Below are 24,434 nucleotides of genomic sequence, written 5' to 3'. Positions count from 1 at the left end.
GGCACCTAACACTTGGCTCTGGATGTACCAGCTCACTGGAAGGGACCTTTCCGGACATGAAGGAAACTTCCAACTGTTACAGAGCTGTCTTGTACAGTCCTTAAGGGTTAAACCTCATCTTAGAACTAGTTAAAGTGTTTGTCCCCCACTGGGAAGCTTTTCCAGAACATTCCTGCTCCCGTAGCTAGGTAACAGCTTCTAATTCTGGGCTGCTGGGAATTCATGGACACTTCAGTTTTCTGACTGCATTGATTCCTGCTCAACGTTCTTCCCTTGCTAAGGAATTTTTCTTCACCACACAGACGGGTGTGTAGCAAGTGACTTTGTCCCTTCTTGGGATACTTCCTGCACGCCCAAGTAGAGAAAGGTGCCTGTCCGTAGAATGAAAATGCAATTTCCCCAAAGTTCCCAGGTTACCATTGACGGAGTAAATCTCAGATTTCAAAGAAGTCCGAAGATATTGACTGTGTAGAGGCCTGATCTTGAAAAATGAGCTTTTTGTTGTTGCAGCATTGTTCTTTGGGTGGATCAATTACTCAGTCCCAGGTGACTGCAGAAATGTTCCTGTTGGCACAATGGAGAGAAACAGCCTGGGGGCAAGAACAAGAAGAGGAAGGCTGCAGGGGGGCATAGGAACCCTGTGCAACCCTTCCACTGACACCCAGTCACATCTGAGCTAATATTTCCCTAAGTAATGTAATGTCCTAGCCCTGTGGACATAAAAACACGCTCAGAGCTTGCTCCAGGATCTTTGGAGGTCAGAGATACAAAAATATAAGCACGGCTTCAGCCTCCTCTGGTACGACAGGCTTCCTACCCTCAGTAATTCCTCTGCCTGCACCTGTTCTGTTGGGAGTATGGGTGATCAGAGCAGCACTCACGGGATGGTCTCGGGCAGCCCCTGCACAGTGCCACGTACACTCTCCGCCTTTGCTCTAATTGTTTTGTTCAACATCCTCGGAGCTGCAAGACACTGATACTCATGCACGCTGCTGTAATATGCTACAGCCTTTCTCTTCCTGTGTTGCTTCTCACTGATTAGAGAAATTCTTGTTCTCAGTCTCTGGGCGTTTGCTCCTGCATCCTATTGCTGTGATTCAGTTCCCCAGAGGAATGCCATTCTTCCTGTAGGGCACTCTGATCCTGCTGCATATAGGTGGCACCTCCCAGCTTTACATCACCAGCAAGCTTTACTCCCATGCTCTGATGGTCTGTGCCAGGGTCATTCATGAAAATATTTAACAAGATCGGTTCCTGATTCTTCAGAAATTCAAGTATTTGGCCTGCACCAGTACAATGCTTTTCAGTTACTGTTACTATTTCTAGTTTAAATAGTTTTGTTGTTGTTGTTTTTTAATCTACAGCAACATCCGTATACCAGGCATTGTTTCCCACTCTTTAACTACTAGTTCCCCAGCTGGTATTTTGCCAAATTCTACACTGATGTCCATTATAGCCTAGATCAATTACATGTCCATGGACATCTGGTGAACAGCCACCCTCTTTCATTAAATCCCCAGATGCTAATTTGGATGCCTGACTGGTGGCAGCTCAAGTACATAGTTTGGCACTTCGGTAGTGGAAAATCGTGGCCTTAAAGTCTGGTATAACACATAACCCCCAACACAGCCTTTCTGTCACTCAAAAATGTCACAGGACGTCACATAAAACTGAGTTTTCAGTGGCCCATAACTGCCTCCATAGAATATGTAGAGAAGATGTTAAAGAAATAAGGTAAAAATAAACAACTGAGAGTAATCACTTCTTACATAATACACTAAGTGGCACAGTAGAAATAATTTGCTGTTATCCTTTCTTTAAAACCTAATCTAGCCTAGGCCATTCCCAAATTTTTGGGACTGTAGACTGCTGTCAGCTATAAAAACCACAACTATAGATTGTCATGCGCCTGCCTGGCACTACTAGGTGAAAATTTGATAAAGACAATGTGGTTCTGAAGGTCAGCTGAAGGTCTTAAACCACCAGTTATCTGGGAACCACAACTACAGCATTAGGCAATGTTCGAGTGGCTTTATCCTGCTTCTTAGAACTGAGGTTAAAGTATCTGCCTTGAAAGAGGCAAGAACTTCAAGGAAAACATTAAACAAGCTGAACCATTGAAATCAAGTGAAGAAAAATCTTTTTCACACAGAAGCACTGGTATTAGAAGAACAGGCTTGCAGTAATAAGGCTCCTTTTTTGCTCTACATTTGCTTGAAATATTTGGTTGATTTTGTTATGGTGGCACTAATTTTGTCTTTTTCTTTAATCTTTGTACGTCATAAAACACATAACGGACCTAGCATCTCCTTCTGATTCATTTTATTTCCTGTTCCTTACTTTACAGGTAGTGATGATATCTTTACTGGGGCATCTGCACTTACCAGAACATTGGAGGGTAAATAGGGTGGTAGGTAGCCAGAAGAACGCTGAAAGATCTTGATGCTTGTGTCACTGCTATTATCATTAGAAACAACAGTAATGGAAGGGAAACAACATGGGAGGGAAACATACTAAAGAAAGAATGTAACCATAAAACTGAATTTAAATAGTATGACCTAATTTTTCCATGACCGGTTTCCTCAGTATCTCTTTAATTGCTTTCATGCCCTGTTAAATAACTGGACGAGAGAGTCCTGTTTATTTTTTTGGGGCTTGCTCTTTCTCAGACCTGGGTTTCTGGGCATGCACCACAGCGGCATAGCTCCTGCCGCCAGCGATGCTGCAGTGGCTGAGCATGCACTGGTGAGCTCCGATGTTTATAGAACTGTGTCTGTCACATCTCCAATTCACAGCACAGTAAGTGCCCAGCAATTGTAAAGGCTGCCCATGCCACAGAGCTTTTGTTAAACACTGCTTGAACTTTAAAGGCAGGGAGATGATATTACTGATGAATTTAGGCTTTGTTTTGCTCACTGAATACTTGTGGTAAGATTATTTACTTTTTTGTGCTATTCAAAAGCAGTGGGGAGGTAATTCTTTTGCTGTGTATTTCTCCAGTGATGTTGAGCAGTGCTGTGTGATTATATGGGTTGTGCTTTGTTAATTATGACCACTTAGAAGAAAAAAAATAACATTGCATTGTTTCTGTGCAGAGTGGGTGAGCATGCAAGCATTTCCAGAACAAATACCCAGCTGTGTAACTCTAAGGGCACGTCCACATCACACAGTAATGTTGGGGCAGGGAGTCCTCAGTTAATGCCAACCAAACCAGCCCCATAACTGGAAGCAACAGGGCTGTGTTACTGAAAAAAAAAAATACATTTTTGCAGTTAAAAAGAGATTGTTAGCTAGAATGCAACTTCATGCTAACTGCTGTGCTTTCAGATCTGGGTCTGGTATGTCTGCGGAGTCAACGACTTGCTATCTGGATGTACCAGGCCGGCCAGCAGGAGCTTCTGTGTCGTGCTAGAAGGTATCTATAAATATTCTGTTGTTGCTGTAATATCATATTTGTTTTATGGGAGGACTCCACTAGCCCACAGGACTCCCACGTGCAGCCATAGTACTCTGATGCTGCACAACAAGGTAATTGATACCCTAAAGACATCAATCCTAGTTGCTGGAGCTTTTGTGCCAGGAAGAATCTCACTGGGCTATTCCTGGAAAGTGAATGCAAAATATGCACCAGGAGTTTAAAGCAAATCAAAGGGCCACTGAACATTCAGAGCTTTTGTTTCACTGTTGACACAACTCTCAAAACTTTTTCCATGTGGCTTAATGGAGAGAACCAGTAGACACAAAAGCTACCTCTGCAAAGCTTTCTCTGCAATTGCAGGGGTACTCTGGGCTTTGAAAAATGCCCCGCTTTGTCTGCATATGTGAAACTACCATCCTAGCCTCAGAAACATTTCTTGCCATGAGTGATTTTTAGGCTGAGTTGAATCCTCAGCTAATAAAAGCTGACAGACTTCTGTTGATCTGCAAGACTCTCATGGTGCTATGGCAAGTTACACCACTTAAAGATGTGGTTTAGGCACACCAAACAAAAAATCCCAGGTGCTTGATATGGAGCCTGCATAGAGCGTTTGCAACAGGAAACCCTGTGTCAAAACAGTTGTGTTCCAGATCAGTCCCTTGGAGAATATTCACAAGGTGAAGAGGAGGCAGGCTGCCAAGCCTGACCTTGTTTTAATTCAGCTCCCATTGAGACATCAATCTGGGTTTCTCCTTCTGGGATTCACTTTCCTTAGGAACAGTTGTTCGTTCCTAGGTTTACCCAGAAGCTACAGAGCTGTTGTAACTTTTGTTTGTGATTAGAGAGCAAAGTTTAATCCCCACTTCCTGCTCTATTAATAACAAACCATCAGCCCTTCTCCACACAAGAGAATATTTAAAACAACATGACACCTGGCTTACACACAGGAGTTTTAATCAATAGAGCTCAAAACACTCTATGAAAGAAGGAAGTAACATTTTAATTTAGTGGGAACGAGTGTGTAGGTGTGGGACAACCTGAACAGCACCTGACAGTGTTCTGGGTCTCAGGTTATGCTGCCTCTTGCAGCAGCCAGAAAACCTGCCTGAGACACAGGGAGGGCAAAGATTTGGGGCTGGTGGAACTGGTAGTGACCCACAAAGGAGATCCCCAAATAGATATTGGGGTTAAAAAAAGAGACTTAAGGTTGGATCTTTCCGTTCAGTTTAAAGGCTGAAACTGGGTGCTGGAAACTGACAGGGCTGACCCAGGGAGTTTTCATGGGGCCCATTTTAGAAATAAAATGTTTGGAGCTGTGGGCTTGAGTTTGACATTTTCCTAATTCCTAGGAAATTGCTGTCATGTAGAACTCTTAAAAAGACCTAACTAACTAATTTTAGCTTGAGGTAGAATCCAGTCAATCTTCTGGAGAAGCCCAAATCTTTACCCTGAAGGCAATCCGACCCACTTTTGCCTGATAGCAATAGGATCAGCACCTATCAGCCCACAGAAACGCTCACTGACCGGCTTTTCTGGCTGTATCCTCCACCAGTCAAAATCTAATGTCAGTAGCTCTGTTATTTAAATCTTTCTGAATCCTGGTGACAAACTGGCCTGAGGATTTCCTGCCATGAAAGGAGTTTGTTTTTTTTCATGCAGCTTCAGGGCGAGTGGTGTTGAGCAAGAGGATTTGTCAGATGATTCCCTTCAGACATTTGTTATCATTTGGTGGGAAGACGGAGAATTTTCTCTTCTCAGCAGCAGGCTGATCTCCCGAACCTCTTTGTGTCAATGCCATCCTTTGGGTGGGGGGCAGTTCTTTGCGGTGTGCAGGAGGAGCAGATTGGGCAGAAACTACAGGGCTCACTGCAGCCGTGCGAGCCGAGGTTTAGCAGCTAGGGCCTGTCAAGGTGCCCCGTGTGGAACATGGCCATGATGTGCCACAAGCCTGTCACCAGCAGCTTTGGAAGCCTTGCAATGCCCCATTGTGTGCCAAACCATCCGCAGGTGGCCCTGCTCGGCTGTGTTTAAGAGCAGCGAGGATTTGGGATGGGCTGAGAGTGACCCAGGGTGAAAGGCAGAGGTCGAGGCTGCTGCGTTTGGCTTCAGGGGGAGAAGGCTGAAAGGTGTTTGCTTAAGTGTTTGTGTAACTGTTTGTTTTATTTTTTCTCAGTCCCTTAATCAGTGCCTAGCTGTTCATATTAATTGGCAAGAAATTAAGTACAAATTCCCCAAATGAAAACTGTTTTGCCTGCAACAGGGGAGCCGGAAACCAGGGAAAACAGACAAACCTGATGCACTGGTCTGTAGGAGTAGGTTTTGACATAGGAAGTGGTAGTCGTGAACGAGTGATCACCGTGCTCGTGTAGGAGGCCTGCAGGTGAAATCAGCCGAGGCTGGTCAGTGCATAAGAAGCGATGTGAGAGCAGGCAGGTCTGCAGACTCTGGTTCATCTGAAATTTGATGCGTTCATAAATTGAAGTTTGCCGCCCTAGGTAGAGCCCCTTAGTGTACAAAACAGATCTGGTAGCGTAGGAAAAGATCCGCAGAGGCAGGAAACATAAATATAGCAGGCAGTGCCCCCAGAGGAGTCCCACCTCCTGGATTTGCGGGGTGCAGGAAGGACCGGAGCTGCAGTTTGTGTCTGGGCAGCGGTACTGTGAGAAACTCAAGGCGTATTTTGCAATGTAGCGTGGGAACCGTGCCCAGAGCAGAAGCACGCACACATGGGAGAAGCAGAGGCAGCCGGAGCAGGAAGCCCTTAAAGTCACACAGGCGCTGCTGATGGCTCCACCACGGCCCCTTCCAGCTGGGCTGAAGCTGCTTGAGAAACCGTCCTCGTCGTTTCTCCGGGTGCTCGTGTGCTTCCCTGGCTCTGCTGGCTCGCCACCCCGCGCACCCCCTCTTTTCTTTCAGTCTCCCCCACACTTTGACCTCACACCATGAAACTGTCGGAGTGAGGAAACATTTTGAGCTGAAACATTCATTCCACATTACGTGATTCTAGATTAAAAGCAGGAAACGTTTAACCCTTCAACAGCCTGCTCCCCTCATCCCGGGAAGCCTCAGATTTAATGCTCATTGCAAACCATGGGCACAAAGGTGGTGACCGCTGGTGCAGTATGGACAGATGGATGTGCCCGTCTGGCCAGTGGCTCTTACCAGCAGCCACGGGACTAGGATTAAGGGGTGCCTGGTCTTTACAAACTGTATCTATCCTCTCAACCCTATTCATGATCCTTGGTTCTTCCAGTGTTGAGGCATACTCGGAGTGTCGGGTGTGGATGTGCGTTGCCAAATGTACAAAGAGATGAACCTTTGGCTCCATTTCCTTCGGCTCATTCCCCAGTGCAAGGTTCATAAGTGCAAATGGCTAAAATTAAAAGCACAAAAATAGATAAAATGAGGAGTCTTAATGATTAACACTCAGGATTTAGAAACAAAACTTCTTGCTTTCTTCAAAGCAGCCTAATAAATAATGCTAGCAGAATAACACTTGCATATAAAATGTATCATTTCACAGTTCTGACACAAATATGTATCCTGGGTTTTTAAAACTGCTCCTTTGGCAGATTACAGTTCTCCTGAGCGCCAGTTGCTGATCCCAGCACAGACTGATGAACACTAGTCACATCTATTTGGTATTTGGTCCTAGCTCTTGGACGCTGGACTTCATAGGTGGTCTTGGCAGATAAAAGGGTGGATGAAAATGGTAGATCAAACCCTCTGCTCATTGCTGGAGCTGTACTGGTGTCTACACTGAGACCAGCAGTACTACCATAGTCCTTTAGGAGAAGTGACTTTGACACAGGCATAATGGGACCGTGTGGGCTGCAATGTGATGAAGACGTGGGGTTTTCACCACTGCTCTGAAAAATTGTGGATGAGAATTGCAAACGGCTCTCCAAGGCCTGGATTCTGGTTTTCCATTTCAGCAGAGCTCCCCCAGATATGTAGCTCACAGGAACGTTTTGGTTCCTTCTCAGAGAACCAGCGGTTTCCCCTTTTTATAAGGGTAAGCCTTCTTTGTGCACTTAGGAGGTTCTTCTCACAAATGTTGACCTCTGTCCCAGCTCCCAGACTAAGGGACAGGAGCACAGACTTGTTAGCCAGAATTGCCATCGCTACTTTCTTTATATTCAGCGCTGCAACCAGCCTATTACCTTCCCCAGTGCTTAAGGGAAAGTCATTCTCTCTTATACAAAATCACGGGAGTGTAATTTAGAGATTTTATGTTGCTCATTTCCACATCCCACTGCTCTTTACTGACAGTCACAGAACTGCTGAGGTGTGTGACAGTATAACTTGTTCTTCTAGTTAAATAATGAAAAGTCTTGTTCATTTGAAATGATAAATACCTATGCTTATAGATTATGAATTCTAGTCCCCAGTGACTGCAAAAGCAGCTCAGACACTTCAGGTCTTCATCAAGTGAAGACACTTATGTCTTTATCAAAAATAGAGAGGTAAGATAATGGGCTATTGTACATCAGCATGATACTCTGAAGTTGTTTCTCTTTTTCAGCATCAGGAAAATATTGAGAGTTTTGAAATGAAATACAATGCAGAACACAGTGTGAAGAGTGGTGGCCCCTGCAAGCATCTGGAAACCTGGATCACAATCAAGAAGTGACATAATTCAACTCTCTCTGTGAGAATTCAAAGGATGCATCAGAAAAATCCCATCCCCCATTTATCTGGTGAGTTTTCTAACCAGCAAAGGAAGTACAGTTTGCCTCCAGATTCAGCAAACACAGCTAAACTCTTTTCAGAATGGCCAGTTACTGTTTGCTAGTGTTCTGCATTTTTGCCCAGAAAGAAGAAAAACATTATCCTTAGGAACAGTCTCCACAATCATCTGTAATAACAGCACAAGACATGCATACTTTCACCTATCACATTTAGAAAATGTGCAGCTTCCCCTTGACCTGCTACAGAGGAGACAGTAAGTGTCTGTGTGACGAGATCCAGAGGCTGTTTCTTGAAACCCATTTGGATAAAATGGAAAATGTAAAAAATGTATCTCCTAAAGAAAAGAGGATTGGTATGACAGCTCCTGAATGAATTGGATCCTAGGGTTTACAGAGCTATCAACTCGTCTATCCACTTCATATTTGGTGTTTTTCCATCTCTAGGAACCAAACTGAAATGCAATCACTTAGGATAAACTTTGTCCGCTTTGTGACTGATAAAATTATTGTCAACAAAGGAAGTTGACAGGTGAAAGGAGACTAGAACTAGGTTTGATGCTTCTCTCTCCATGCTCCTGTTTATTCAAAAATCTTCAATAACAGGCAAAAATCTAACAGAGCAGAAAGTCACCAGCTGTTCTGAGCTCATCTGCAGCTTGCACAGCTGCTTAGAGAAGAGAATTTGGCTGATTAAACTAAAGAGATTTCAGAGAAGAGCAGTAAAACTTTACCAGAACTAAACAGGTTTAAATAAGCAATGACTAAGCAACAGAAGTGAGCTTAACTTGGTAAGTAAAAAACAGGGGAAGAAGATACTGGGCTAAACCAGTGAGAGCATTTGGGGGCAAATGGCATGAATTCAAAGGTTTGTCTAAATACAGAGGTCTACTGACTTGATTTAGATGTAATTTAAAATGATTTAGGTAAATAAGGTCAAAAGGCTAAGTAGACACTCTTCTTTTGATATAAACCATGTTTGGAGTTAAAATAGTTGGAAGTATACCTCAAACTAAACACCAAAAAACATTCCTCAGAATCTAAGGAAGAACAAGTATTCCTTGCTAAACTAAACCAGCACAAAGGCATGAATGGAGAGGAACAAGGAAAGGTAGAGCCAGTGGGAGCTGGAGGGAAAAGTATCCAAGGAAGAATCGTGCTTTGTCTCCAGAGGTGATAGATTGGATAGCATTTTCTAGGACCATTGTCCGCATTGTCCCTCCTTTTGAGGTTTTTAGAATATATCCAGAGGTCTTTTTAACTTAATTCCCCTGCTTTCCTGTGCTAGTCCCAGGAGAGACAAGGACAGCTCATAAGAACTCTTTGAAAACACAAGAACAACTCAAAACCAGCAAATATGTCATTATGTTCTGCCACTTCAGGGTCATGCATCGCTGCTGCAACTCCAGCAGAGTCAGTATGATTTTGACCCAGTCTTCTAGCTTGCACAAGGAAAGAGCATAGGGAAATCAGCAGTAACAATAAGCTGGCTGTCTTCCAGTTTGCTTTTTGAAACAATTAGACAACTATTTTCTGGTACAAAGTTTCTTTCCATGTCTCAGATACTCACCCCTCCTCGGTTAAATACCTGACATAAATCCTGTGAGAAGCCTGGATAGAAACATTTCTGTCTGAATTGTCCCTTGAGATGGAGATCTGAATTTTCCATTTTTCTCCTCTACTTCAAGTGTAAACGTGGGATCCCAACAACCTGAGTCTGAGGGATCTGAATTCAGATGTTAAGATTTAAGCCATCTCTAGTGCAAATGTGAGCAATTTCATATATTTATCATTGGTAATTCTTTCCTGGGAATGGTAGAGTGCATTGCAAAGACGTGTAAATATCTTTACCCTTATAAATACAGTAATGTAGGTTAACATGGCCAAAATCACCAAGCAGCTAACAGGAAAAGTTAAAAATGGGGCTCAGTTTTCTTGTCTCCCAGGTCACGCTGTATTCCCAGGGGGAACTGCTAAAAATGTGTGAAAAATACAGCTGACAGAAATACTGCAGAAAATTATCATTTACAAATATTTTCAATAACTCACAAGCTAGTCTCATCACTACTATAATTGCTCACAGTGCCAGCACATCAGAAATATTTTGCTCAGTCAGTTTCTAACATAGGTTGCAATTCAAGTAACTTTTTCCAACTTTTAATTGCATTCTTGTGTAACACAACTCACTGTGCTTTGTGCATACCTTGAGGGAGGTGGTATGGTCTGGTAGTTGTTGTAAGGAGTCAGGAATTAATTACAAAGGACACAGTTTTTTGAGCTCCTCTGAAGTACTTGCTCAGCTGTGTAACCTTGGGGCAAATCACTCAACTGCTTTGTGCCCAAGTAAACCCAGCTGTAAACCATCTTGAAAACCAGATGCTGCACAAGACTTAAACTGCTCAGGAAAAAAAAGAAATGAAGAGGGGGTGGGGAAGGAAAGTGAATTCTATAGCTCATGGCTTCCAACAGAATTAATTTGGATTTAACCAGGATAACTGAGAATTTGCTATGCTAACAAAAAAATAAAACAAACTGCCCCCCCCCCCCATCTATCTTCAAATCTATTTTTTGTTCTCTTGCATGACTTTACGTCAGGTACCTTCTCTCTTGAGGCTTCATTTTAAACCTTCATTAGAATGCATGTTTTCTGTGGCAGCTTGAAGATGCTAATTCAGGACCAGGTTCTATATGACTAATCTTTGATAATTCACATGATTATTTTTAGGTGCTTAATTCGATATTGTTCTCTGCCCCCTGCTTTTCAGGCAGTTCTCCTTCCTCAGCCTTGCTTAGCCATCAGTGGCACAGTGGTGTGCACTGGTGCTTAAGGGCTGTGCTGCTAATAAAAATGCTGAGCTCTATTGTCCTCTGTAGATGGTATGTCCTGGCTCAAAACCAGTATCAAAGCTATTACAGGATTTGTATTGCTGTTCAATGAACAAAGGAAATACTATACTCAAGTTTCTGTGGCAGAATAAATGCTTGCCACATGTTAGTATTTAGGAGAAGACTTAAATGTTTCAATATTTTTTGGTCTTAGCTAAAATGTAGATTTTTTTTTCCCCCGCCAGTGCCTCAGGAATGTGGGAAGACTTATTTATGTGGGAGGACAAATGTAGGAATACTTGTGTATACTTCCAAAGCAGGGTATTAAGAAAAAAAAATATTTTTAGTCTAATATAAACAAAGAACATTTAAAGATGTGAGATGTAAATGAGCCATTTTATATACTACTCGGGAAAGGCCTTGCCTTTTTTTATTAATTGCTATTGAAAATAGAACATTGACAGTTTTGGAATTTGTTCAAAACAAATTTCTTTAGGAAGAAAGATTTTTTCCCAAATAAGAAAGGATTAGAACTGAAAGAGTAAGTTGCAAACAGTTTTAATAGGATAGAGCACCTAATTCTCTTATCTTTTATGAAAACAAACGTCAGCATGTTGTCTTCAGCCCTTATTACACAGTACTAGGATAGCAAAATATTTAGTTGTTCTTCAAAATTGGTGATCATTATTCCGATGTAAATAATTCTTAGTTTGCGTGTCTCTTGCAAACGGTTTGCTCATTTTCACTTTCAAGGTTTGATATTTGAGCTATGCTATTAGTAATTTAAAATAAGGAAATTTTGTGCTAATTAATGCCATACCAAAATGCCAGCAATGAGTTATGACACTGCTCAAACACCAAAGTGTTAATAAACCATAAGCTAAAGTAGAAATCCCCTGATAGTGTTTGAGTCCCCATTTGGATGATCCAACTTTCCTTTTTGCTCCCTACTACCACTTGAAAACAGTTTTAAAAAAGGTGCAGTTGCTTTGTATTAACAAAAGAATTTTAAATTAATCCAACCACAAGATAAGCTCAGACGTCCAGCTGTGGAAAACAATAAATAAAACTGAAGGTGAGCTGTAGATAAAGCAAATCCAAGTGATAAGGAAAATCATGACTAGTGTTGTCTAGTACAGGGACAAGTAAAATGTAAAATAAATTTTCAAGACCTGAGCTCCATAAATACTCATCAGACTCGATTTACATGTTTGCTGGTCACAAGTAAAAGGTTGATTTAGCTCGGTATTGCTGGCTGAAACTCCAGCTGGGAGTATTTTTCCACATCCATCAAACCAGGATTTTCCCTTCTGTGTTCCTTGGTGTAAATCACTGAGCTTTACTTCATTTCATGGTCCCGTGAATTGCTCGGGTGGTGTGTTTAAAGAAAAGATCATTGCATCCTGACTTTTGCATGGTCCAACCCAGTTTCTCTCTGCTCCCACTAGGAACAGAATGATGGATGCTTCATGTTGTTGTCATTGCTGCCATAAAATTGGCTAGCTCACAGGATACAGCTTCAAACCCCTTTGCACATGATGCACCCAAATCAAATCCCTTTGCGCCCAATGCAGTGAGATGCTGCCAGTGAAATATTTATTGACAGACTGGTGATTTGGATGCATTGCAAGGTATTGAGTAAAGTCTGGCTTTAGGCAAATAACAAAATGATAAATTCCTGAAGCCAGGAATTTCAGGCATCATAAAAGCATTTATTCTTTAAAAAAAAAAATAAAAAAATTGAATCAGATATACTTTGTGTGATGACCTTATTTCTTTAAAGCAGTATCTTTGAGCTTAAAATCTAACTAGTTTGGGGGGGGAAAAAAAAAAAAAAAAAAAGAAAAGTTAAACAGTTTTAGGTTCTGTCCTTGGTCTTGATTAATACAGTTGTTTGTTTGTTTTTTTTTTGTTGTTTTTTTTTTGGAGCAGGTTTTACAGCTGCACTGCTCTATTTGTCCCTCATTGCCATGTAGCAAGCCTACACAAAAATGACAAGTAGACCATCAAAAAACTGACTACAAAATGCTGCTAAAAGTAAGTATTTTGCTCATATAATCACTTTCATAAATAACAAGTGTTTAAAGAAAAATAATCTGAAAAAATTACATTTTTGTAATCTCCCTTTAATGAGACATTGTATAAGCTTGCAACGCACTCTCCAAGTTCCTAAGAACACTTTCTAAACTGCAGTTTCTGAATTATTACCTTTAAAAAAAGTTATTATTTATCACTATTTATATTTGTCATTTACTTTTTGCCTTTATTTTCCAGTCTCATGACTAAGCAAATCTGTTAAGTTTTGCTTGCTCATTATAGCTCCTGTCGCTCTCCTGGTGTCCTTCTGTAGCTTATTGCCTATGCTTAGGAACACAATCACTCCCAAGAGAAGCCACTTCTCTTAATAGTAGAATTTAATTATTTTATTAATAAAATCTACATTTTAAGCCTAAACTGTATGACTGTGTCCATTTTGAAACAGAAATATTTTGCGACAGTCTATTCTTTAAATCACAGTTTCTAAATTCTTGCTCCAAAAAGCACATTCTGTAAGTTCCTTTGCTGAATGGATGTGGGACTTTTAAGGAAGATGTGTAGACAATATGAAAGAACCTTCCACACAGTCTGATGCCCCTTAATACCAGCTTATTTTCTTGCCTTCTTTTTCAGTGATGTAGAAACCAATTTCTGTCAGCTACATCAAAGCGTAGTGGCAGATTTCCCTTTGGAAGTCAGAGCCTGTTTCAAACGTCTCTTTAAGTCCTGCATGTTTGGAGACTTGGGTCGGACAAGGTGGAGGCCTCTTCGTTTCTCTCCGTTGCAGCTCCCGATCATCCTGCTGACCTCCTGGCAGAGCTGCTGGAAGGCTTCATGCACTCCCTCACAGTTCTCCCGAGCTGAGACTTCGTAGTAAGTACCTCCCAGTTCGCTTGCCAGCTGGAGTCCTTCTTTGGAGGACACCTGCCTGGCTCGCAGGAGGTCTCCTTTGTTTGCCATCAGAAGCAGGGGAATGTTAGCGTTTGGGTGAATCTTGCGGATGTGCTGGTACAGGGGCCGGATGACTCGGTAGCTCTCATATTCTGTGATGGAGTAAACAAAAACGAAGCCATCTGCCCAGTAGATTGAACGGTTTATCTGCTCTTGGCAACATATGCTGTCAGTGTCATCCTGCCGTCAAAACCAAGAGGTGTGAGATTAGAAAACTGAGAACAGGGAGCAGACGGAGCAAGCAGTCATACAGCACCGATAGCTACTCAAAGCTGTGTACTAGTACGGCTGTTGCTCAGCAGACAGGGAGAAACCTCACTGTTTGCTGGGGGATGCACTGGGGACAGGAGAAAGTTCCTCTCTGTGTCAGTAGCATATGACAGACAAGCAGCACAGAAGCGGAGGGCGATCAAAGCCAATCGGTTAAAAATAAGAGAACAACCTAACACTGAAATTGAAAAGTTCATTTTGGATTCTCTGGTAGTAAATCCTTATGACAGCAACCTGCCCTTTTGTTGTGGATAAAATTGGGATTGGCATAGTAGGAGCGTTAGAAAATCTCAGCAGGCTAGTCATACTATTGCAAGTGAATGGTTGTTCCCCAAGGTGGTTTTTTATGTCTTTTTCCAATTTTGCATTGGATGTCTCCATGGTTGGGGGTTCTCACTAATTCTGTTAAGTGAAGCCTGACAGGTTTTACTGCCATATAGTTTTCCAAATAATCAGAAGCAAAGTTACTTTGAAAGAGCAATTTGTTGCAAATAGCCAATTACTGGCACTGAAATGAGGTGAAATCTCATTGCTCATTTATGGAGCTGCCGTGGGTTTATATTACTGCTTTACTGGTCACACGCTTGTTCTGTCCATCACAGCTCCTACTCACACAGCTATAGCAGTCACCAGCATGGGGAATATAAAACAGAATACAATACCACAATACTGTGGAGCTTGAAAAGAGATCTGCTCACTTTTCAAGATGACGCTATTTTCAGCTAATCCTCTACCCTTTGTTATCCCTGCTGGCATGTTTCCCAGCTAGATAGGGAGATCAGTGCTGCAGTTATTACCAGGATTCTCGGTTTGATAAGAACTGACATTCCTGTCAATAATCCAGGCTTTCTGGGAACGTGCAATTTCTGCCATACCCAACAAGACACTACACACATTCAGCCCTTGCTGAAGTTGTAAGGAATTAGAGGCTCCTGGGTGTTTTAGTGGGAGTTCAGCATCATAAATAGAGTCCAGCTTTTTTGATATTGTTGCTAAATTCTATTCAAGAAATCTTCATGAACTTTAGTAAGACTTAGGACAGGCATTTTAAATCCTCTCCAAAGCCCACTAATGTCCGTGAATGTTTTATCTAACAGTTACTGGCCGACAGAATGTGCCCAGTAAACAGTTCAGTTAATTGGCTGTGGAGGACAGATCCAGCACAAGAGGTCAGATAGTATCTTCCTAAACTGAAACAGGCAACATTTCACATACTTCAACATCATTCACAAATTGTTTTGTCATGTGTCTGTGATGCCATGTAATGACTCATTCCAAAGGCATAAAACACCTGGAAAAGCACTTAGAGGTTTCCTGACAGAAATCTAGTTTGTCATAGGAAAGAACAAAAAATATGTTAAAAATTTAGCCACTGTTCAATATTAGTTATGGAAATTTAAAATATTAGAACTTTTGCTCCAATATCTATCTATCTACATAACACTTATCTGCCTTTCTCATGCATTTTAACAGGATTTGTATGTGCTCAGCAATCTCCCAAAACAGATCACGTTTACTTAGACATCTAAATATGAATTACAAAGCCTAACTTCAGGAAGCAGAGGTGGAAAAGAATGAGCAAAACTGATTAGTTCTTTATGGTGCGTCAGACAGTTTAAAAGAAGGACCACAGACAAGACCCTTTTGTAGGAAGGAGGAAGCAGGGTATCTGAAGGCTCAGAGTCTAAATAAGGCTTAAAACTTTCAGCAGCAGTTCTTCTAACTGCCCTTTTGATATACCTATTTGCCCTGTACTTATTTCAATATGGGCAATACAGGCACTGGCCCATCATACCTAGTAATTCTTCGCTCTTGCCAGCTCACAATAGTATAAACTTAAATCTTAAATGTCCTTTATTAGCAGTGAAATGGTTTAACAGATGTCCTGATCACTCTCCTCTCCCCTGCTCCCCAACCGAGGGGAAAAAAAAAAAAGAAAAGAAAAGAAAAAAAGAAAAAAAAAGAAATCAGGGTTGCATAGAGAAGGAAGAGGGAGCCTCATCAGCAGCTTTGCTTGAAACGTAAATGAGAGTGAACTCAGCCAGGCCAGGGCAGGCTGTGGGAAGAAGGGCAATTTGCACTGTTGGTGTCTGAGTTGTATCCAATCTGTAGATAATTAGCCTCTTTTCACCAGCAAACTCCTTTATGGGGAAAAAGAACTAATTGCTCTGGCAAGCGTTGGAAAATGTTTTGGGAGAAGGTGTACGTTCAAGGGAGCCCTAATGAGCAGGAATTCTCAGTTACTCCAGCTAGGCCCACCCAGTAGTGAGATGGATGGATAATCCCCAATGGAATGCTTTATTCAGGAAAATCAAAGGCTAATGGGCTACTTTTTAAATGGAAATCTCTGCTCCAGAATGAATTTTGAAACACACAGTCATTTGCCATGTATAGTCCAAGCAGCAATGAATCACCTAACAAAACCAGTTATCTCTTTGCTTCTGTTTCTCTCTTAAACATTAACATTTCCAGTGTGGCAAGAATCCTGAGTGATTCCACATGACTTCCTCCTGAAACACTCTGCTCAGCCTGCCCACCACAAACAACTCTCTTTCTTAAGGATTTTAACAGAAAATCCGACCTATTCTCACTCAGTCTTGAGTTCTGTTCAGGAACAATCCTTTCAAACGATTTCAGATACATTATTTGATGCCAGCAGAGATCCAAGCTAAGATAAGCATGTCTGTGGGAACTGTTGAAACAGAACAGACCTTTGATTGGGACAAAGAAAATGAAACTCCTCCCTAACTAAATTAGAATAGTTCCTGACTAGGAAACCTCAGCTGCTGGCATTACTACATTTTGCAGAGCTCTGGTTACAGTCTCTGAACTTTAGGGCAGAGTCTTAGTTAAAACAGGGAAATCAGAAAATAAACATGTATCTGGTATGAGAGGGGAGTTAAATTCATTCACTCCCTCCTTTCTCCAGGAGACAGAAGAGAGAAGGGATTCCCTTTGCTAAGCCTGTCAGGCATTCCCTGTTGTGCCTAATCACCACCAATAGCTTCTCCTTGCTGTGTCTTCTCTAAGCAAGCTGGCGTAGGGTCTTTGTACAATTAAGTCCCACTTGAATATTTGGAGGACTTCCTTAATGGCTTTTGTTTGCTTTTTAGTGTGCTGAATAAACGAGGGTTCTTCTGCTCTGTGCACCTCTCGGAGCAGAGACTTTGGAGCCTTGTCAAGGCTTTCCACTTCAATCTGCTTCTGGTTGTCAGAGAAAATGGACATGCAAACTGAGGCTGGGGGAGCTTTGCTTACCCTGTTCTCTAATCTCGGGCTGGAACAGCTCTTCACGAGCACAGAAATGAGCCCGTGCTCGTGTGGGTCCACGCAGACTAAACAGGATATATAAAGCTGTCCAGGGCTAGCTTGAAAGTGGATGAGAGATGGTGGTGTTCCCATCCAGACATATATTTGGCCAAGTCTGAGCACAGACTGAGGTTAAAGCCAAACCTAGAAGTTTAGATTTGATGGCGACAAGAGGATGCCTAATTTTACCATGAAATCTCAGCTATTCTATAGGAATTATTGCTCTCCTGAGATTTCCAACATTCCTATAAAAACAAACTTCATTACAATTCCTGCTGCTCAGACACCACTTTCATCATGTTGTTTTACACATAAAGCAGATCTTCAAAAAAAAAGTTATCTTTATTTTGGAATCTGTTTGTAAGAATATTTATAGAAACAGGTTCCTGTTCAAACATTAAACCTTGAATATCTAAAATAAGAATAGAAAGAGGGGTATATGTAAATGCCAACAACTGAGAAATAAGGAATGAATAAAATTAAAACATGAAAAAGTAGGGAAAGCACTGAAAAGCACCCTAGCTGGAAATGACAGTTTCTGTGAGGCCTGTCCCTTTGAAAAGAAACACCTTTTCTGGAGAAGAGAGATTCTGGGTGCATCGAAATACGTAAGGTGAGCCAGCTGAGCCTCTGGGCAGGTGAGTTTTCTGCTGCACAGAGACAAAAACTATTTGACAGGAAATAAAACAAGTCAGGGAGTTGGCAAGAGCAAGCCAGCCTGATTGTCCTGCTGTTTAGGGTTGGGATGTAGGTATGTATTTGAAATAGATTTGGTTTAGTTCTGACTTACTCCTAAAAAGAGCCTGATTTAATCTCTTCAAGGGCTCGTTTTGGTGGGTGTAAGGTACCCCCGTTATGTCTTCCTTTGGGTTTGAGCCCAGGTGTATTTCTGCTGGAATACTAACAGATGACAGTGCTGGCAACAAACAGATAGTAACTGTGCTGTAAAGTAGTGAGCAATGCACTGAGCAGATGTGTTACCTCCAGTGAAACAAAGGGAGTATCCTGCACCTGTAGGGAGATCTGTTCCCCATCTATGGTGAACTTTCTTGAATACAAAGCACCTGGTGGAAAAAGCAAGATCATTAGGGGCAGGGACTGTAACAACAAAGGAAAAGCACATAAAGGCAAAATGGAAGTGTCGAAATCTAGTTTTGAAGCTTATGATATGTAGCTGCTTATAGAAAAGTGAAAGGTACCAGGGAGGCTGAGTGGCTGGTTACTTAAGTAAAGTGGTTTTCTTTTTGCTGTGTGTTTGGATGTTCCCACTGTATCCCTAGGATGGTATATGGGAGGGGTGGCAATTGTAGTGAGTCAAATACTCAGTTACAGTGGGTGCATCAATCCTAGTCAGATTTCCAGTCCATTTTGTTAACTTTTTAAAATGTGGAGGGCACATATTTTTAATCTCAAGCCAAGCTATCCAGGTGTTTACTCTAAAATAGGTGAGCTGATTCCTATTGCATTTTTCTGAAAGTGTTTTTTTTATTTTTTATTTTTTTTAAGGGAAGTATTCTAGTTTTTGGACACAAAGCAGGTGAGCATATACAGAATACCCAGATGCTTTTTGGAATTTGTACGACTTTAGCAGTCAAGAGTTTGGTTGAAATCCCCAGAGATTAAATCAGAGTTCTGGTTAGTCTGAGTGACTGATACTCAAGGTCAAGCCCTGGCAAAGTGTCTAGGGCTGACCCAGCTCTCATAGGAGCATGACTGTTCTGGGCTTGAACTTCATTTTGGTACTGGAATGCAGATGAAGTGACAAAGAAAACTTAAGTTTTGATCTTATGAACTATCTGTGGTTGTGATAAGGACAGCTTCAGAGACTGATGTCATCATCGTTTTTCTTTGGAACTTAATGCAAGTCACATGGATGTACAAGAAATGCTATATCTACAGCTGTTGTGTTTGACCTTTCAGAGTTGTCCAAATATAATTGTCATCGCTACACTTTAAATGATGTACTTCGGCTCAAACCTAGAGAAATCCCATCTACTGGAGAGCACGGAATTCAGACCAACAGGAAGGTCAGTTAGTGACAACAATGCTGTCACTTCTGAAAATTATCTCTGTAAGATTAGATTCAGGGAAACAAGTGCTTTTATTCCAGTGGAAAAGATTCTGAGCTCATAGCAACATTTATAATATAAGGAAATTTAATATGGCGAAGTTTGCTGCATCTGGATCCAACATTATCGTATTATATTTTAATACTGACTCCGTAAGGTAATATAGCCCTCCTGGGAATTATTTATTTATTAAAACACATCAGATTTTAAGCTGCTTAAAAAAAGGTGGTACTAGTTTATGGGAAGGTACTGCGCCCCTGAACCAGACAACATATTATTTCTAGTCTGTAATGCACTGCAGAAAAAAGACCAGGTACTTCCAGACGCTGTGCTCTTACTTCTACCCAAGCGGAGGAAAAGCATGCTTGAGTGATCACAAATACAATACCACCTGTTTCTTATTTCTGGCATATTTGTTTCTTCTACAGCATGGCTGTTGGGCTGGTAGCTTAATGAGAAAAGCATGTGGTTCTCGGCACCAATCCATTCCAAAGCTCAGAAGTCTGACTTGATCTACGGTCTCCCATAGAAAAGATGAAGGAAAAGAAAGAGAAATAGTGCAGGCAACCGTCGAGGTTACTTAGGGTCAGTGAGAGGGAGCTGTAAGGAGGAGCTTTCAGACTGTATTTCATCAGACAGGCAGAGATCAAAGGTGTCTTGTACTGCCATCTCCATCCCTAGCTCCCCATTCTAAATCCAGCATGTGTCTCCAAAGTGGAGCAGTCACTGCTCTGAATCCCCTTCTTTTTCACCCCAAATCTGAGGCAGCCTACGTGTGGGATGTGCTAGTAGGTATGCGCACAGTGATCCCTTCTACAATGCTGGCTGATACAGTTAGCACTTGGAACAGAGGCTGAGAATTAAACAGCACATCCCCTGAGGTGTCAGGATTAAACAAGAAACACAGTAGGAGTTTGCGTGGCCACTTCGCTTATCTTATGGAAAGAAGACTTCAATTTGAAATCTCCCTTGTCATAAAAGACACTGAAAGAAGGGAATACAAAGGGGGAAAAAAAGTTCTGAACTGCCTTTTACACACTTTGGAATTCCTCTGGCTTCCCTGGGGTTGCAGAGAGAGCAGCATTGGGTTTCTGCGGTTTAGTCAATATGCCAGTTGCTCCTAGAGTCTACATTTTAGTATAGGTATGTCCCCAAGCAAGCATTTTACTCTGATCCTTTTCCTTCATGTTGGGAAAAAAAAAAAAAAAAAAAGGCAGCTAAAAGGATCATAAATAATGAGGCTTTGATTTATTGCTTTCATAGCTTGAGGCTATTAACTGAAAATATGCACCTTATGGACATCTAACACTGCTTGGCTTTCCTGTAATATGCGCCCGTCACAAAATTGAGTAGATTCCTTTTTAAGCTATCTGCAACACTGCAGTAGAGAGCAGACTCACCAGTATTGGCTTCGTAGTCTCCAATAAATCTCTTAGTGAGAAAGCGCACAACCAGGGCTGTAAAACAATGAAAAAAATATGGGTCTTTAATGTGAACCAAAGTCAGTCTCTGCAGAACACGTGTAATATCTGACTGGAAGAGTTAGCATAATATGAAACCAAGCTAATCTTGCTATTGCTTGCATGCTATTCTGCAAATCCTTCTCTTTGCACTCACACACACACACAGAAAAAGACTGGGGCCAGGCTGTGATACCTAATGCAGTGTTTAGCAACTTGTACTGTAAATTCCCCTCCAGTTCAGTAGGCTATCCAGTATAGGGTGTGGAGGGCTGCTTGTGACTGCAGATATAATGATCTGACCTTTGGTTTAAAATAATTTAGAAGAGTAACAAGCCAACCCCTTACTATACTGAAACTAATCCCAATACCAACTTTAAGACCTCTGTGCCATATCAGAAGTGTGGCCGATGGATCAAATGGCTCTTCCCAGCCTTAAAAATCCTCAGTCCCCCTCTAATGAAACCCATTAGTGATATCTAATCACACCCAGCAAACAAACTGCATGTGCTATGCACACACGGGTCATGCTGTGGCATGACCTCCTTATTCATCTTAACCTGTGGTGTTTTTATACACCATTGGATTAGAACATTTTCCTTTTTTTGATCTCTTTATAACACTTATATCTCATTTTTGGCCACAGGAATTTATATTCCCGTAGTGCTTTCATCTCAGCAGATTCCCAATAATTTTCAAAACCACTCTGTTAATATCTAAACAAAAAGTTTTGTTCTGCAAACAACTGTATCATAGGTTTCATTTAAAACAATCATTTTTCTCACAGTCTGTACTGAGTCACCTCTTTGCTACCTTTACATGGGCAGCTACCTTCAGCAAGTTACCTAAAAATAATACAGAAACATAGCTGCTTCAAATCCAAAGCAAGGAAACATTTTTGCTGAGTGCTGTGGAACCCCAGATGCACTAAACCAGATCTTCCCGTAATTATTTCTGAAACCATGAGCCATCTACTCCAAAGCAGTAATGCTCCCTCACCCTCCTTTCTTCTGCTCTCCTTTGGAGAGTAATACAGGGAGACACATCTCCTACGCTGTTATTTGTCCACAGACCATACATCATTTACAGCAGGAGAATAAAAATCACTAGCCCCATTTTTTTCCGAGTGGAAATTTAGATGTTAAACCCTCTGCACAAGACCCTGGAGATTCATTTGTGAGCACAGAAGTCCCCACGTACTGGCTGGCCACACAGCAAATCCTCCCGGCAAACCAGGCACCGAGCAAACAAACATAAGCACGAAGTAACTCCAAATGCTTCAGCTGCAGTGGTTAAAGGGGCTGGCACAGCCTTGGGTCTATCGGAGCCGCCGTCGCAGGCAGCCAGCAGCAAGCAAAGAGCACGAAGGACACCTGTGGGCTTACCTGTCTTGCCCACGCTGCTGCCACCCAGCACCACGAGCTTGATGATTTTGTTGGGCACGCAGTCTAGCACCGGGTACTCTGGTATGGGAAGCAAGAGAAAGTTAGTAGAATACTGTGACATCGTATCCTGAGGGATGAGACGCATGCCAGAAGGGAGAGCTGATCAACTCCAGCAGGAGTTGGGAGAGAGAGGGAGGAAAGCAGCTTCTCGGCGCCTGCTCCGGGCTGTGTGTCCCCGGGCAGAGAAGCCTTCTCATTGCATTGAAGCAGCTTGCCCAAGGAACGCTACAGCCACCGGCCTCCTCTTCCCGATGCCTCCGCTCAGACAGCAACTTTGGAAAGCAAAAGGAAACTTTTTGATCAACCCCCGTGAAAACTGACTCCTCCATTCCCCAGCCAATCACGAGGGAACCCAGGACATTCCTCCAGCCGGGCACGGAGCGTGTGCCTCCATCAACCACGCTCCCTCGCTCCCCGCTTTATCTCCCCGCCGCCTGGTTTCTGTGCTGCCCCTTGGCTCCTGCCTAAAACGAGATTCTTCGGTGCTGCAGTCGTCCCAGCGGCAAGAGACGGTCACCCCGCTGCCCTGCGCTAATTCCACTTTGAATCATCCCGTTCTGCCTGTCTAGTTTCTCGGCATTTTCAATGGGCTCCAGCTCCAGGCTCTGTTGTTTTCCCTGCCCTATTGTGTCCTGCAGTTGGGCCCCTTCAGGGTGCCAGAGCTGCTGGGACACTCCTCGTCAGGAAAATAAACACTTTCCCCCCACACACACATTTTTCAGACAGGGGTAGGTTTTTTATTCCAAAGTACAAGCTCGCATCTGTATCCTCCAGGATACATTTGATATGCTGGGTTGTGCATGTTATTAGTTGTAATAGCCCGCTGGAATGTGGGTCAGCACAGGGTTGGGGCACTGCTCTTTCTCTGAACATATAAAAGTGAATTTAGGGCTGACAACAGGCTTGGGAAGGCTAAGGAAGCCAGTATCCTTCAGAGCCAGACAGAGGGAATGAAGAAAGAATGACTTCTATAGGCAAACCCGGTGTAGTTTTAAGACAGCTGGCAGCTGCAAGGTCTGTAGGGATGACAGCATGTAACCGTACACGGGCTACGAGCAACTCTCAGTTATCAGGGATAATGGGGAGGGAAGAAAAAAAGGACGAGCAGTGGGGAGGGAATGGCCCAGATAAAGGAAAACTGCAAATAATATAAAACAGATGTAAATGAAACTACAGAAAGTACAGTCTGAGCATTCATCTCTGAAAAAAATGGTCAAAAGAGATCTGTAAAGGGTAGGGCTGGCTTTGCACAGCGGTGGGAAGAAGGAAGCCTGGTGCAGACAGCATTCTTCTGAGACGTGTGCTCTGCCATGCTGCGTGGGAAACAGAGATATTAACTGAAAGCTAATCCACCCCCAGATCTCGGAGACCTGAGTACGCAGATTTCTCCTGTCTTCTGCACACTCCTACCAGGCAGAAGGTAGGCATGGCTCCTTACAGAGAGGCTGCAGCCACCAGAAGAGCTTTTTCTGCCCAGACACTTTTGTGCAGCTGCTTTCAATCACAGCACACACAAGCAGGTTCTGGAGGCTGGGGTATCACAGGAGGAAGGGGAATCAGGCCAGGTCTCTAGATTACCACCCCTTCTCAAAGCACTGGGGGCCAGATTTTCCAATGATCTCAATTTCCATGCCAGCCTCACACAGGACCTATGCATGCTGAGCGTGAATTGGGTGCAGAGCTTCGGAAAAATCCAGCTTTGGTGCACAGCAGTCCAGTAAAACAAGCACAGGATGCAGAAGATTTATGAACGTATCGCTTTTCCAGGGCTCGGTTTCCCCTCTAAAAACTCCTTCTGAAGCTGTATTTGTGCTGAGTTGTTGTGTAAGTGTGAAGGGTTATTACTTTGACCATCATGACAGTCAGCTGATGAAGAGGGAGAACAAAAGGCCTGGAGGGCTATCCAGCTGGTGGCACTGGGAGGGAGACACCAGATCCTGTGTCTTTTGGGACACGGCTCC

General features: G+C 42.5%; 1 protein-coding gene across 1 annotated transcript; it reads right to left on the bottom strand.

Annotated features, from left to right (window-relative positions):
- Nucleotides 1-12,847: 12,847 nt before the first annotated feature.
- LOC116494401 (ras-like protein family member 11A-like) lies at nt 12,848-22,774 on the bottom strand. Its single transcript, XM_032196279.1, has 4 exons — nt 22,414-22,774; nt 20,969-21,025; nt 18,481-18,563; nt 12,848-14,100 (listed from the first exon to the last, which is right to left on the bottom strand). Exons 1-4 carry the CDS (start codon nt 22,556-22,558, stop codon nt 13,633-13,635), a joined length of 753 nt encoding a protein of 250 aa, XP_032052170.1. The 5' UTR covers nt 22,559-22,774; the 3' UTR covers nt 12,848-13,632.
- Between the last annotated feature and the right edge of the window lie 1,660 nt (nt 22,775-24,434).

Source organism: Aythya fuligula, chromosome 13, assembly GCF_009819795.1.
Source record: "Aythya fuligula isolate bAytFul2 chromosome 13, bAytFul2.pri, whole genome shotgun sequence".
Taxonomy (NCBI): Eukaryota; Metazoa; Chordata; class Aves; order Anseriformes; family Anatidae; genus Aythya; species Aythya fuligula.
The sequence above is the reverse complement of the archived record's forward strand: the minus strand, read 5'-3'. Positions and strand labels throughout refer to the sequence as shown.